The 16,376-nt window shown below is 40.9% G+C and overlaps 1 protein-coding gene across 7 annotated transcripts in view; it reads left to right on the top strand.

The window, feature by feature from the left end:
* Nucleotides 1-12,337, top strand: part of LOC137326578 (MAPK/MAK/MRK overlapping kinase-like) — a 136,282-nt gene extending 123,945 nt beyond the window's left edge. For 4 of the 7 annotated variants that reach the window (XM_067991819.1, XM_067991820.1, XM_067991823.1 and 1 more), the window contains one exon: nucleotides 10,912-12,336. In XM_067991819.1, coding sequence (XP_067847920.1) covers nucleotides 10,912-10,986 — 75 coding nt within the window. In that variant the 3' untranslated portion in view covers nucleotides 10,987-12,336. Of the gene's footprint in view, nucleotides 1-10,911 lie in introns of all 7 variants that reach the window. The other 3 variants (XM_067991822.1, XM_067991816.1, XM_067991817.1) reach the window with 2 other exon arrangements.
* The last annotated feature ends 4,039 nt before the right edge of the window (nucleotides 12,338-16,376 follow it).

The following is a 16,376-nucleotide window of genomic DNA, read 5'->3' as shown; positions in this document are numbered from 1 at the left end:
AATAATTTTAAATCTGAGATCACTAGATCTTTGCTAGTCAAGGATATTAAGGGATATGGAACCAAGTTGGGTAAATGGAGTTAGGATACAGATCAGCCATGATCTCATTGAATGGCGGAATGGGCTGAAAGGCCTACTCCTTTTCCTAAGTTCCATTTAGCCACAACCTCTTTAATGACTTGTAATGAGAAATTGGCCTTTTGTAGTATTTGCAGAAGAGATGTGACCAGCAGTCCAAGTGTTTGGAAAAAACATTGGTTAATTTGCAAGAAAGACTACATGTTCTGCATCCCTCTCCCTTTACAGGATCTTGTCAAATGGTTTATGCTGCTGATATCTTTGGTTACATTTAGTGTTCTGAAAATGAAGAATTTTCCTTAGTTGCTATATTTCTTTCAAAATAGTTACAGTTCACAAGCTCCATGGGAAGTACTGTACTAAATCCATAGCTACGGTCTTGGTATAAATGACCTTACATCCCAATAGAGCACCATATTGCTCAATATCCAACATTACACTTGAAAAAAAATACCATATAAATTCATATACAAGACAAGAAATGTATGCCCTGGTTTGGGCTAAAGTTGGTGGAAGGAGAGGTCATCTAATACATGATACTCTCAGGTTTTTCCTCCTAATGGAATAATTTAATCAAAGATGGTGGATCCAGCAGCAGCAGTGTTCTGTCTGCATTCTTATCAGTTGTTGCTCCACTCTATTTCCCGAGCACTGTGATATTTAAATGACCACTCTTGTTTGCAGCTTTAGTCTCAGCCCCCACTGCTGAATTTAAATCTCTTTCTGTTTCTATCCTGTTGGGCTATCTGTGATTTTTCAATCGGCCTGGACTGGTGTTGGGAGGGAGTGTTATCATTTAAATATTACAGCCCTGGAGGAGTAAAGAAATAGCTGACCAAAACACCTGATAAGAATGTTCAGGCTCCTCCAAGCTATGATATTTGACATTTGAAAAATATCCACATTAGTGATGGATAGCTGAAATTTGTCAGCGCGTGAAAGAGTCAAAGGGATTACGGTCACATAAACAACACAATAAGCTGACGATGCCAGAGTAGCAAAGCAGAGGGACAGTTGACAGCCAATAAAAATGCACTCCTCTCCTCCGGTGCTATAATGGGCCACAATTTGCTGTCAAAATAACAGTGAGACTAATGGTGTTCACTGTTATTTGTGTGCAAATCGTACAGCAACTTCAGGCAAGGGGCAGACGCACAGTTAAACTCAAAAATCCAAAAGTTGCTCAGTTGCACTGCTCTGCCATTTAGCTTTGCGAAAACAGCATCTCGCTGTCTGGCTCACCATTGAAATGCATTGAATGGCGTAAAGTTGTTGTACTTGCATGGTAGATACGAACTAAACTCACCACAGAAAGTCAAGTATTATCCATTTCAGTCTAAGTACCTTTTTAATGACGTGATAAGTGTTAATTACTGCCAGTCATCCTCTCTGGCACTGAAAGTTAACTTACAAGCGTGGAGTATCATTCCTTCAGGGTTTAATTGTTGTTGGAGATTTTTTAAATGTAAAATTTAAGATTTAAATTTTTTTTTACTTTTCCTTTCTGTCTTTTTTTCTCTTTCTCTTAATCCAATCATTCTTTCCCTTTATTTTTCTTTCTGTACCTGATGTGACATTGAATTCACCCGCTTTAATTTACACTTCTTTCTCAGTCCTTGTGCTGTTAATTTCACAATCCTTCAATTTGATTGGTTAAGGAGTTACACAGTTGCTTGCCCTGTTCACTCAGGTCCCAGATGCCCTGTTTCCCTCACTATGACGTTATCAGCTCACACTTTCAGCAACTTGCCAAGCAAAAAATTTTAAAAACTAAACGTGCAAGGGCAAGTCTAACTAACGGCAGATGCTCAATCCTGACTCCAGCATTGGCCCCTTTTTTGTCTTAAAACTGGAGACAGTCCAGCAAAATGAATACAGTGGGAAGAGATTTGAAATCTGCAGTAAGAGGCAGGAAAGTTGCTATTTAAATATAACAGAACTGAAGGAATATAGAGGACATTCCAACAGCTGTTGCTCTGATGTTCCAGTACTGTTATATTTAAATGGAAACTCTTTCTAATCATTGCAGTCCTGCTCCCGCTGCTGACTTCAAATATAATATTGACCCTTGAGTCATGGATTTTTTTGAGTTTTTGGATTGAATTTTGGGAGTTGTCTTTTAAATGGGTCACTTGAGAACATAAACGTTGTGATCCAGCCAAGTAAACATGTCATTGTGTACTTTGTATATTTTCCCACTTTCGGTGATTTATGTTCAAATTTATCTTTTTTTTAGTTTGTGACAATCAATATTTATACCACTAAGATCATTTTTATACTTCATCAAAAATAGGCAAGTTTAGAAGCTCAAAGCTATGTTAATTGTATTAAGGACTAAGTTTGCATTAATAGTTAGAGTAGACCTATAGTTGCTGATTATATGGGAGTAAAGTAGATTGTGTGATTAGCCTTCTATTTTTCTTCCATTCTCTTGTGTTGCATTGCAGAACAGGTGAAGAACAGATAGATTACTCACCTTTTAGGTGCACTTTCCTCTTTCAATGGATATATTCAGAATATTAAAAAATGTATTATTAATACATTTGGAGGGGCTAGGCCATGGAGGGATTTAGAAAAGGTGAAGAGGATCTTGAAATCAATTCTCTGCAATATGGGGAGTCAGTGGAGCTTAGAAAGGACTTGGGTGATTAGTGTACAAACCTTGGTGGAGGGGGGAACATGAGCTGCAGTGTTGTGGATGGCTTGTAGGTTGTGGAGGATGAGGTGAGAACCAGCAAAGATCACTGTGGAAATTCAAGCTCTCAGTGGTTGACTCATAATACCCTCTGAAATGGCCAAGTAAGGACAAGTTTCAGGCAATCACAAGTCTCAGACAATCACAACCCAGTCAACCTTGCAAACTCTTCCTCATCAACAACTGGGGAGTGGTGCCCAAGATGGAGAGATGTTCCAAAGAGTGGTCAAGCAACAGCCTGATATAGTCACACTCATGGATGTTGGCTGAAAGATATGACTCTAAGACTCCCCCATTACCATCCAGGGTATGTCCTGTCCCACCGGCAAGATAGACCTACCAGAAATGGGGGCACAGTCATATGGGAATCCTCAACATCCTGCGAATCCTCAACATTGACATCAGATCCCATGAAATCTCATGGCTTCAGGTCAAGTGTATGGAAACCTCCTGCCGATTACCACCTACTGTCCTCCCTTCAACTGATGAATCAGTACTCCTCCATGTTGAACACCATTTGGAGGAAGCAGTAAGGGAAGCAAGGGCATAAAATGTACTCTGGTTGGGGGACATCAACATCCACCATCAGGAGTAGCTGAGTAGTACTACCACTGACCAAAGTGGCCACGTCCTAAAGGACATAGTCAGACTGAGCCTGCGTCAGGTGATGAAGGAACTGACATGAGGGAATAACTTACTTGACCCTGTCTTCACCTCCCTGTCACAGCCATGTCTCCATGATAGGTAGGAGTTACCACTACACTGTCCTGGTGAAGATAAAGTCTCGTTTTACAGTGCGGACACCATCCTCGTGTAATGTGGCACTACCACTGTGCTAAGTGGGACAGATTAAGGACAGATCTAGCAGTCCAAAACTAGGCATCCATGAGGCGCTGTGGGCTATCAGCAGAATTATATACCATCACAATTTGTAACATCATGGTCTGACACATCCATCACTCCTCTTCATCAAGTTAAGTGATCAATCCTGGTTCAATGGGCAGTATAGAAGGGCAGAATCAGCATCAAGTATAACTTCAAATGAGGCACCAACTTCATGAAGCTACAATACAGGACTATTTGCATGCTAAACATCAGAAGCAGCAGGCCACTGATGTCTAACACCTCCTTTTGAATTTTTTATATTCATTCATGGGATGTGGGCATCATTGGCAAGGCCAGCATTTATTGCTCATCCCTAATTGCCCTTGAGAAGGTGGTCGTGAGCTGCCTTCTTGAACTACGGCAGTTCGTGCGGTGAAGGTATTCCCACAGTGCTGTTAGGTGGGGAGTGCCAGGATTTTGATCCAGTGATGGTGAAGGAATGGTGATATATTTCCAAGTCTGGATGGTGTGTGACTTGGAGGGGAACGTACAGGTGATGGTGTTCCCATGCGCCTGCTGCCCTTGTCCTTCTAGGTGGTACAGGTCGTGGATTTGGGAGGTGCTGTCAAAGAAGCCTTGGTGAGTTGCTGCAGTGCATCTTGTAGATGGTACACACTGCAGCTACTGTGTGCTGGTGGTGGACAGAGTGAATCTTTGTGGTGGATGGGGTGCCAATCAAGCGCACTGCTCTGTCCTGGATGGTGTCATGCTCCTTGAGTGTTGTTGGAGCTGCACTCATCCAGGCAAGTGGAGAGTATTCCATCACACTCCTGACTTGTGCCTTGTAGATGATGGAAAGGCTTTGGGGAGTCAGGAGGTGAGTCATGCACCGCAGAATGCCCAACATCTGACCTGCTTGTGTAGCTACAGTATTTATGTGGCTGGTCCAGTTAAGTTTCTAGTCAGTGGTGACCCCCCAGGGTGTTGATGGTGGGGGATTCGGCAATGGTAAAGCTGTTGAATGTCAAGGGGAGGTGGTTAGACTCTCTCTTGTTGGAGATGGTCATTGCCGGGCACATGTCTGGTGCGTATGTTACTTGACATACGCACCAGACATGTGTGGTGTCTGGTGCGTATGTCCAGGACAAAGCAGCCCGCTTGATTGGCACCCCATCCACCACCCTAAACATTCACTCCCTTCACTACCGACGCACAGTGGCTGCAGTGTGTACCATCCACAGGATGCACTGCAGCAACTCGCCGGACTCGCCGGGCACGCCAGTTCCATTCACAACCCCTCAAATAATGAAGCAGTCCGAGCCCGCATGCAGCAAGACCTGGACAACATCCAGGCTTGGGCTGATAAGTGGCAAGTAACATTCGTGCCAGACAAGTGCCAGGCAATGACACTTGTTTCCCCCCTGATTCCCATTGACTTCAATTTTACTAGGGCTCCTTGGTGCCACACTCGGTCAAATGCTGCCTTGATGTCAAGGGAAGTCACTCTCACCTCACCTCTGGAATTCAGCTCTTTTGTCCATGTTTGGATCAAGACTGTAATGAGATCTGGAGCCGAGTGGTCCTGGCGGAACCCAAACTGAGCACGGTGAGCAAATGCTGCTTGATGGCTGCTGGTGGGACAGGACATACCCAGGGATGGTGATGGAAGAGTCTGGGATGTTGGCTGAAAGGTATGATTATGTCAGGCTGTTGCTTGACTAGTCTATGGGACAGCTCTCCCAATTTTGGCCCAAGTCCCCAGATGTTGGTGAGGAGGACTTTGCAGGGTCGACTGGGCTTGGTTTGCCTTTATCGTGTCCGGTGCCTAGTGGTCCATCTGGTTTTATTCTTATTAATGACTTTTTTTTAAGCAAGATTTTACAACTGAATGGCTTGCGAGGCCATTTCAGAGGGCAATTAAGAATCAACCACATTGCTGTGGGTCTGGACTCACATATAGGCGAGACCAGGTAAGGACGGCAGGTTTCCTTTCCTTAAGGATATCAGTGAACCGGGTGGGTTTTTACAACAATACTAGTATTTTAATTCCAGATTTTATTTAATTAATTGAATTTAAATTACCCAGCTGCTGTGGTGAGATTTGAACTCATGACTCCGGATTATTCGTCCGGGCCGCTGGATTACTAGTCCAGTAACATAACCATTATGCTACCGTACCCAGAGCGGCAGGAATTCAAGCTTGACTGATGCAACTTATAGGCAGCCAGCACCTCTTGAACGGGAGGTGCACTCCAGCTGCAAGCAGCAGAGAAGTGCCGTGAAAGGTCTAAAATGTCTGGAAGAGGCACAGAGAGGGCACCCATGTCCTCAAATGCAGTTTTAGAGGTCCTGGTCTTGGCTGCCGAGAAAAGAATGGAAATTCTGTTCCCCCCCACCAGAGGGCCGAAAGCCCTTCAGGCAACACCTCTACTGCCAGTGGGAAGAGGTCGCCGAGGAGATCAGCTCTCAGGACAAGGCTGCAATGCAGAAAAAAGTTAAATGACCTCACCAGAGTTGTCAAGGTAAGAATGTTACTTCTCACATCAATTGCTCTCTCCTTACCTGCACCACCTGCAGCCATGTTAATTACTACACTCCCCACCCCTGCTTCCTTTACTCTCCCACAATAACTGCACTACACTTCACTCCACCTCCTTCTCCTGCTCTCACGCTCTGCATTTCTTATTCTTACTACTATTGTAACCCTCACTTCCCCACACCTCACATCTTCCACACAACATATGAACAATTGGACCATGACAAATTCTCAAAACACCTCAAGGCTCTAACTAATACACTTCTTCCTTTATTGCAGGAGACAGTCGCGCGGCAGGAGGTGGCGACCAGAGTAGGCAGAACCCACCTGCACACGCTTTCCCCTGTGGCCAGCATGGGCAGGAGGCAAGTAATGGCCATGGTGAGTGTCAACGCTGGAGAAGACATCGCGTAGGGTTTCTTCACCTCATCTTTTTCCCTTCTCATCCTACACACACTGCATGACAAACTGCAGCTGCTTTCACAAGCCACCCATCTCTCTCTGCTCCCTTGTCACACTAAAAGATAACCTTTGACCCTCTCTTTCAATTCAGGTGCTGAAAATGTTAAGGCCCCTGTGCCACTTCACAAAGAGGAGGCCAGTCTTGCTGAAGATGCAGTGTCATTCCATCTGACCCTAGCAAGCTCCAGCTCGGAGACTGGCTCCACGTGTACTTTAGAGGGTAAGTTAGAGGAGGAGTCTTCACATGGTGAATCACGAGCCACAAGTGTGCAGGAGCTGGGGCAGGGGGTTAGGACGCCACAGGTGCCAACTTGCCGGAGAGCTAGATCACATGCTAGCTCTGTTGCAGAGGACGCAGATGCTAACTTTGAGAATCCAGTCTACTGAAGAAAGCTAATGGGTATACTCCAGGAAATGATTGGTGCACTGGAAAGCCTGCCAGCAAGCTTGTGCGCAATGGCTCAGAGCATGGAGGAGTCCAGCTGCAACTTGTACTGGGGCTTCGTGCAAAGCATTGAGTCCATTCTGTCCAACATGCAGTGTGATCCAGCTCCATGAACATGATAGTAGCGCCCATAACAATGGAGCCTCTGCTGATACCTGACAGCTTCCATGGCAGCTCATACTGCTGCCATGGAAGATCAGACGGCTGCCAAGATATCTTGGCTCTAGGGGCCAATGTTGACACGAGCTTCCGGAGCCTCACATAATTCCTGCACTCTGTTTTCATGCAGAGCCATAGATGTGCTGAGGCACAGTCTCAATCAGATGAATGGCCTTGGCTCTATGGGAGAGGCCCCTGCTGTCCTCTCTCAGGTGGACGACAGCATGCCTGCTCCTCCCTCATCCGCTCCATCAGTGCCCTTGTTAGAATAGTACAACACAGTCAGCTGGACCAGCAGCCTTCCACTTCTCAAATTCTAGCCGCTGGGGAAACACTTTGTAGGAGCACTAGGATTGGTAAACGAGCACTAAGACAAGCGCTATGGGGTTGCAACAGGGTTAAATATTATACACAGATGGAATTGGGTTGTTGGATTCATTTCTTTTCTGGATTTGGTGTTTTTGCTAATATTTGAAGTGAGGGCAAGACCCATAAGGCTGGACTGAAAGAAGGGCATTGGATGGTGGTGGTAAGAACTGTTGCTGTATTGGGGATAGGAGGGATGGATCATGTGCACCACCCACCATATTGGACCCTTAGGCCTGTAAAATGGGCGCAGTGCAATCGAATTTCTAGGGCAGGGTTTTTAAACTTTTCCTTTGGAGGGAGAGAACTCAATGTTAAAGGTACATGATTGGCCAAGACACTTCCTCCATATTAATGCACGCATCCCATGTGGGTGAGAAGTGCAGGGGCATTATCCCTTTAAATCATGTGTCATTGAAGACTGACAGATCTCCTTTTGGCAAGCAATGTGAGTTGACAGAGTGGTTTTAAGTAAAGATGGTGCTTGGGTGTTTGCAGAGGTTTTCCTTTGCACAATTGAGGTTCCCTGATAGCCAGGTGCTGACAGAGAAGAACTATGGTGGGTGAGGAGGTGAGTGACAGATTTATCAGTGGTGCAGGATGTGGATTGACAACAGTGCCTTGAGATAAGTGGAACCCTTACGGAAATTCACGGCCCGTTTGTTAGGCTTACACTTATTTTTCTTGCATATGTACTTGCCTTGCATATTTAGTATTCTTGATTTAAAAGTTTTCCATTTTTCCTTGACCAAGGTATCACTCAGCAAATTTCTTTTAGTTTGTTCCTCATTCCCCTAAAGTCTACTTTCCTGAAATCATATATCTGTCCTTGTCCTCACTGGTTCTGATTGCTAGATGATCTCAAATTTGATCAAATTATAGTTACTCTTCTCCAGAGATTCCACTACCTCTATTTCATAGAGGCAACCAGGCCAGTTGCAACAGCCAGATAAAATCTGCAATAAGAACAGATGAAGCTGGAAGTACACAGTGTCTGTAAAGAGAAAGGACAAGTTTAATGTGTTGGTTGCACATCCTTCATCAGATCAGATATTATTTCAGATTTCCAGCATGTGCGTTTTTTAAAAATCTTTTCATCTTTGCACAGATGAAATCTGTAAGTGGCAGATGAAATTTATTGCACTTAAGAGCCTTTGAAGAAAAAGAAGCCAACATGTGTACTGCATGAAATATGTCAAAGTAGCTTAATGCAAAAGTAAAAGAGATCTTGGGATTTTAGTGTGCTTGGCACTATGAAACAGCAATCAAAGCAAATTGAATACTGAACTGTATTGTCAATTCAGTAGAGTACAATTCAGAACACGTCATCCTAAAACTGTACAGTGTTTTGTTTAAGAACTTGTCCAGTTTTGATTTCCAAGGCACAAGGGAGACATTCAATTCCCAGAACTGCTGTAGAAAAGAACCATAAAACTGATAACTAAGGAAAAGACAAGAGAAACTTGGACTTTTCAGCTGTGAAAAAAGGAACCTCAGAGATACATAAAATAATTAAAGGTATTAATTAAAGGTGAAACCAGCACACTATCATCAATTCAGACTGTGATAATAGGACAAGTGGCACGGGCTCAAACTGGTGAACAGCAAATTTAACACTGACAAGGAATGATTAACACCTGGAATGGACTTGGGTAGGGTAATGGAGGATTAAGCCTTGGAGGCATTTTAGAAACAGTTGGATGCCATGTTGGGATGAACTATAAGTATTTTTCTGGATGGACTCACACAATTCCATGTTTGAAGTCCTCCAATCAGGTTTCCATCCCTGCCACAGTACTGAAACGGCCCTTATCAAAGTCACAAATGACATCCTATGTGACTGTGACCATAGTAAACTATCCCTCCTCATACTTCTCTACCTGTCTGCAGCCTTTGACATAGATGACCACACCATCCTCCTCCAATGCCTCGCCTCAGTCATCCAGCTGGGTGGGTCTGCCCTCGCCTGGTTCCATTCCTATCTATCCAGTGGTAGGCAGAGAATCACCTGCACTGGCCTCTCTTCCTGCTCCTGCATCGTTACCTCTGGAGTCTACCAAGGATCTATCCTTTGCCCCCTCCTATTTCTCATCTACATGCTGCCCTTTGGCGACATTATCCGATACTGATGATATCCCAGCTTTACCTCACCACCACTTCTCTCGACCCCTCCATTGCCTCTGATTTGTCACGCTGCTTGTCCGATATCCAGTATTGGATGAGCAGAAATTTCCTCCAATTAAATATTGGAAAGACCGAAGCCATTATCTTCGGTCCCTGCTACAAATTCCGTTCCCTAGCCACTGACTCCATCACTCGCCCTGGCCACTGAGAGGCTGAACCAGACAGTTCACAACCTTGGCGTCCTATTTGACGTCGAGCTGAGCTTCCAACCCCATATCCTCTCCATCACCAAGGTCCGCCCACTTCCACTTCAATAACATCGCCCGTCTCCGTCCCCCGCCTCAGCTGATCTGCTGCTGAAACCCTCATCCATGCCTTTGTTACCTCAAGACTCCACTATTCCAATGTTCTCCTGGCCGGCCTTCCAACTTGCGCCCTCTGTAAACTTGAGGTCATCCAAAACTCTGCTGCCCGTATCCTAACTCACACCAAGTCCCATTCACCTATCACTCTTGAATTCTCTCCCTAAACCTCTCCGCCTCTCTCCTCCTTTAAGGAGCTCCTTAAAACCTACCTCCATCACCTATCCTAATATCTCCTTATGTGGCTCGGTATCAAATTTTGTTTGATAACACTCCTGTGAAGCACCTTGGGACGTTCTACTGCATTAAAGGCGCTATATAAATGCAAGTTGTTGTTGTTCTTTGATGCCCCTTTAATTGAAAGAATTGAAAATTAACTAAACCTCTTGTAAAGAGTGCAAAGACCTTCCACCTTTAAAAGGAAAAGCATCCTTACAATTTCTAGAGTTGCATAGCTTTCCTTACCCATGGTATGTGTCGATATAATAGCATAAGTAGTGCTACCAGTATTTTCAATTATGAAAAATACTCAGCCTTTCATTATTTGTGGTATTGAGCATGAGATGGGGAAATCATTTGATCAGAATTTCCATTTAAACTATCTACTATGTACACCTATTTTGCATAGCAATTTGGAAATAGTGTATTATTTTTCAACTAATCCTGAAATATGAAATTATGAACAGTTTTGGTATCCCAGAATAGAAGCTACTAAACATTTTTTTTTGGAAGAGTTATGCTTTAGTTTATAATGCATAGTATTTGCATGTTTCATATTCTGGATTAGATGTCAGCGAACCAAGTTCAGTTGATATTGTTACTACTATATTCATTCTTAGGTTTTCGTTTATTTATACAGTGTCCAGGACAACGGAAACCTACTTCGAAATGTTACAATTTACCCTCTACAGAAAGAAAAAGTGATGGCTACTGAGAACAATTACGATTCAAGAATATTCAATAACCATTCCTTTACACATCAAAGCTCTTGTAATGTTTTTTAAAAAAAGAAAGACGTTGTAAGAGACCATATTTTAACAGTCTTCCACTGGTCTGCAGGCCAACCATCAGGTTTGTTTGTGCCTTATTCCTAACTTCAGTTTTTAATCAAGTGACACACTAGCTAAGGACTACAATCAAGCATTCATTCAGTTGATGCTGGAAAGTCATGTGTTAAAAGTCCACAAAACATACAGTTTAAAAAAAAAATTGGACAAGCCAAACAATGTGACACTTGATTTGTTGATCTGAAAAAAATTGGCACTTTACATTTAAACATGATACATTTTATTAGTTATCAAATTAACCTGAGAGGAAGGTTCCTGTTGTTGGATAAAGTTATTTTACTTGCTGATCAAAAGCGGAAGACATGGGTCAATATTTGTGAACAGTTACAAATTTCCCCTTCCCCAATCTCCACAAAATGTCTACATAAAATGGAGCAAGATGTGTGTTTATCAGTCTTAAAACATTAATCAGCTTTACAGAGTGAAATTTCACTCACTTTACATTTCATAAAAAACATTTAAACTGTCATGTATTTTCACAGAAATATTACAATATTTATGACTTTGTGCAGAAAGAGATTTTTGATTTTCTTTAGGCCAAAGTTCCTACATTGATCATTTTAATAGATTGTCTGTAGTCTCAACATATTTTTTTCTAGCCCATTAAATGGCAGTTTTATTAAAAAGTTGCAATCATATTAATGGATTACCAAATATAGTTTACTTTGCAACCATATAATTAATTTATAGACATACAACACAAATATACTGGAAGTTTTACTAAAACAGGTGAACTTTCTTGTTGGAATTTGCTCTTCGATGAATGCAAGTTTCTCATATGGCGTATAATTTTTTTCCTTTTTGTCTCCTGCTTTTTTTTGAGCCAAAAAAAAGGGAGAACAAAATGCTAGTTTGCTCCATTTGTCATTTACTTTATCTTCAGCCCATTAAATTTTCAAAATACCAGACACAGTTCGTGGAATGCAAACAGTGGCAGTAAATTGTGTGAAGCAAACTTCCTGTGGAAGGTTTGTTTTTCAATACATGCACAATTCTAAAGTTAATGGCAAGCCTTTGTGAATATTAAACTATCTAGTGTTAAATATTTGACATTTTAAAGAATTATAAATAGAATAAAATTAAAATCAGACTAATCATTGTATTTTCTAGGTAGCATTTTAGTATTCATTTTAGCCATTTAAAAAAATCTCAATTCAATAAACCAATGTTATATATTGTAATTGTTCATTAGTGCACTGCTAAAATGTAGTTTGCATACAAACTATTTCTTCACAATACTTTTTGAACTACACCTCTAATTAAACATGAGATTAGAAATGAGAACGTGTATCCATGATTATATTTTTGCCAGTTGTGAATTTTAACCCTCTGGAATATTAGAGCTCACACATCTACTTTCAGAGTTACATTCTCCCTTGGCAGCTATTTGGGCACCTATATGGAAAATATTCCAAAAATGCAGTCATGTAATACTCTGGTGGAAGGTGGTTGTCAATTCAAAGTTCCAATGTTTCATCCCCCTATAGTAGTTGAGGCAAATAATAGATGCATTTAAGGGGAAGCTAGATAAGCACACAAAAGAGAAAGGAATAGAAGGGAGGGAGGAGGCTCATGTGGAGCATAAATGACGGCATAGACCAATTGGGCCGTATACCCTGTTTCTGTGCTGTAGTTTCTATGTAATTCAATGATATATTATCCATCCTGAATGATTTTCCCTACAAAATGGAAGCTATAATCTCTTTGTGCCATTTTCTTAACTTCAATTTTTATTCAAGTGATACACTAGCTCAGGACTACAATTAAATATTTGTTCAGTTGATGCTGGAAAATAATGTTAAAAGCCCACAAAACATACAGTTAAGAAAAAAAATTGAACAAACCAAACAATGTTAATCTGAAAAAAATGGCACTTCACATCTCAAACTTGTTACATTTTATTAGTTATTGTATTAATGTCAAGTAGAAGTTAAGATTGTAACTTTCAGAAGCAATATTGCACCAGGTAATTTCCAGATAAGGAAGAAAACACAAAAAATTTGAGATGGACTACTGTCATTGTCAGGGATAATGACATAGGTGCCCTGCAAGCCTCTCCCAACTTGACTGATAAAACAAATAGAAAGCACGAAGACCTGCACTAATTAAAAAAAGCAGATAAGTTAAAGGAAGTTATGTTTTAAGCTAGAAATACAAAAGCATCATAAATAAACCACTAAGCGTAAAGAAAGACACCCTTCCATTGAAGATCAGCTTGGTGCACTACGAAACAACATTAAACATTTGAAACTCCCATGTAACAAAAAGCTGAGAAAAACTTTGTCCAGGAAGATTGATCTTTTATAATTTACACTTGATGAGGATGCCTAACGATCATGAGGAAAAAATATGAATCAGTTTACTATACACTACCCAACTGATAGGGTGCAAAGAGCACAGAGACCAAAGCTTAAAGAGTAAGAGGTCTTGTCCAAGTTTGGTACACTTCTCAAATAAAGTCAGGATTCTTGCTATTGCTTGGAAGCATGGTGTGTTAAAATTTCAGTCAAGCAATAGGGTGTTCCCTGAAATATCTCCAACTAAGAGGAAAATGTAATTATTTCAGAAATATTTTAGAAGTCAATAATATCAAACATGGTTTTTTGTACTTTACAGGAGAGCTTGAAGCTTTCAGAGGAGCAATGAAGGTTTGGGTGCAATCTGAAAGTCTGTTTCTGGGGGTTGAGGGAAAAAGGGAAAATGAGGAGGTTAAGGGTTTAATTGAGTATTTTGGACATGTACTTATTCCATTACTTGGGGGGGGGGGGGGGGGGGGAGAAAGAGAAGGGGAAGAGGAGCAGATTTTTAATGCCTATTCTGTTTTCCACCATTTTTCCTTAGGGCTTGTAACAGTTTACTGATTTAATTACATTATTGTTAAAGGTCTATTTTATGTAAACCTCAAATTAAGCTATTTCTAAGGAAGTTTTGAGGGCTATGTGATTCCTTCAAATTTAAATTGTGATCATTCTGATTTCTGCCAGGCTGAAAAAAATCAGAGGGAGACATGGAAGGGTAGGATGCCAACATTGGGATGGAGATATGATTGTTCGGACAAGGTTAACTGTATTGGAATTAAATATTGGGGCTAGTAAATGGTGGTAAAAATGATCAGATTAAAGATTAATAAAGATAAAATCCATTAATATAATATAGGATGAAATTGTAATGCAATGGATTCATGGAAATCAAAGATGATGAGGTACCTTTTCACTAAGATATCAGCAATGTGTACAGTTCAAGTTTAATTGAAATATAGTTACTAAAGAGTAAGTTTTGCCGTCATTTTCTGTAAACTTGTGTATTCTCAAGTGGTACTTTATAAATCAAGAGTGTTGGGGATGGGGCCAGAATGAGGCTTACAACATAATCAACCTGTTAAAGGTCCACAAGTTATTAAATTGCGGAGGAGGAACCTGCATGCCATTCGACACTAGGGAGAATCACAATTTTTGAATTGCTTTATTTCATTTTTAAAGTACAGAGGATGCATTTCATTTGGAACTGGAATCCGAAATGTATATGGTCTTAAATCTCTCTAGCTCCACATTTGCCTTATATATTTTGTTTGGATAATGTATGTAGAATTGTCAGTTGTATATTTGAATGTAATAATGTTAAATGTATCCAAAAATCCCCTTCAAATAGGTTAAAAATGGAAGTTTGCTTCTATTCAGCAGTTCTTCTGAATGCTAGTGTATGGGTAGATGAACAATACCGTTTAGTTCCTTCTGTGTGGGTTACGATATGTTAAATCACATCTCAATTTAGAAAGTGTTACAAGTAGTCAAAAACTGACAGAACTTTGTCCAAGTATCAGACTTAATTTTTCCACCTGAAGATGTTTTTATGATCAGTAATTAGCCCATTGTGGACTTTAATTGAATGTATGATTTAGATTGTACTTTACAGTACTTGCTGAACTTTCATGTTTCTTATTTCTATTTAATTGTAAATATTAGCTGTATCAGTAAAATATGTTTTATTTAATTTACTCCATTCCAAAATGTGACCGTGGTAGCGCAGTTTGAGACTTTGTTTAATTCAATACACAGATACCTGCAACTAGAATAATTGTTAATCCTTGGGGTGCATACTGCTGCAAAGGCAAATTACCAAAGTCCAACTTCTGGATCGTAGGAAACAAGGTCTAATTATAAGAACTACTGTTACCCATTGAGAGAGATGGCTATCTATACAATCCTAAATTTTAAACAGAAAGTTGTGAATAAGGGCTAAGGTATGCAGAAGGTTGTATAATAATTTGTGTGTACATATGTTTATTTTATGTTAAGCTGCACTAATTTGCTGCTGGCTTTGGTTATAAGGTTGATTGACTAGCCCTCATTGGTTGCAGATCATTCAAGTTGAAAGACATACTTCTACATAGCACTGGATGAATCCTGCAGGAAATATCTTTGTAGTTCATCTTACTGCCATTAGTCTAAGATCAGCTCTTAGGATTTTTACCAAATTCCTTTGGTTATTAGCAACTATATTGATAAACCAGGAAGGACTTGAATTAAATGCAGCTGGTCGTGTGTAGTCAGCAAAATTGTCAAGGAAAGCAGTTCATGACTATATTGTCCCTGCTCCAATGGGTGAGATTTATTAACCGATAGAAATCCCAACTGCAGCCATGGAGGACTTGTTCATAGATGATGCCATCCCTTTCAAAGTACCTGATCTAGGAAATTCAGGTTAATATTTAGTATTGGTAATTTGCTTTGAGCTCTAAACACAGTAAAACTACACATATATGACAAATGATAGCTGCAGCCATCTTTCCAATGCCTCAATGCAACTAAACTTTTTTTTAAACTGTGTAGCCTCTGATATATTTACTATTATCCCAAGTAGTTGCTGTAAATCAGACTGTATTTGACACCTTGCTTCCAGCATTGGTTAACCCTTTCCTTACATACAGAGCACTCGCCCAAGGAGAATATGGCACCCTCCCTCCCATATAAACCAGTTTTAGTTCAGAAGACCTTGATTAGCTGGCAGCTGCTTAGAGAACTGTTTGCAGGGCAGTATACTCAAAATACAAACTAAAGAATAACGCAACAGTGGCCCACCATATGAACTAGCTAAGTCGGGGTAAGGGGAAAGAAGAGAAACTATCATCGACGCTCATGCTGAAAATCCGGCACCAGCGCAGATAGAGATCAGTGGATCCGCCAGCACAGCAGCTTGAGACTAAAACAACAGATGCCCTCAATCTTAATCATGTGACCGGGCACTCCATCAAGTGCAT

Source organism: Heptranchias perlo, chromosome 10 (genome assembly GCF_035084215.1).
Source record: "Heptranchias perlo isolate sHepPer1 chromosome 10, sHepPer1.hap1, whole genome shotgun sequence".
In the NCBI taxonomy this organism is placed as follows: Eukaryota; Metazoa; Chordata; class Chondrichthyes; order Hexanchiformes; family Hexanchidae; genus Heptranchias; species Heptranchias perlo.
This window is presented reverse-complemented; position numbering and strand designations above follow the sequence as displayed.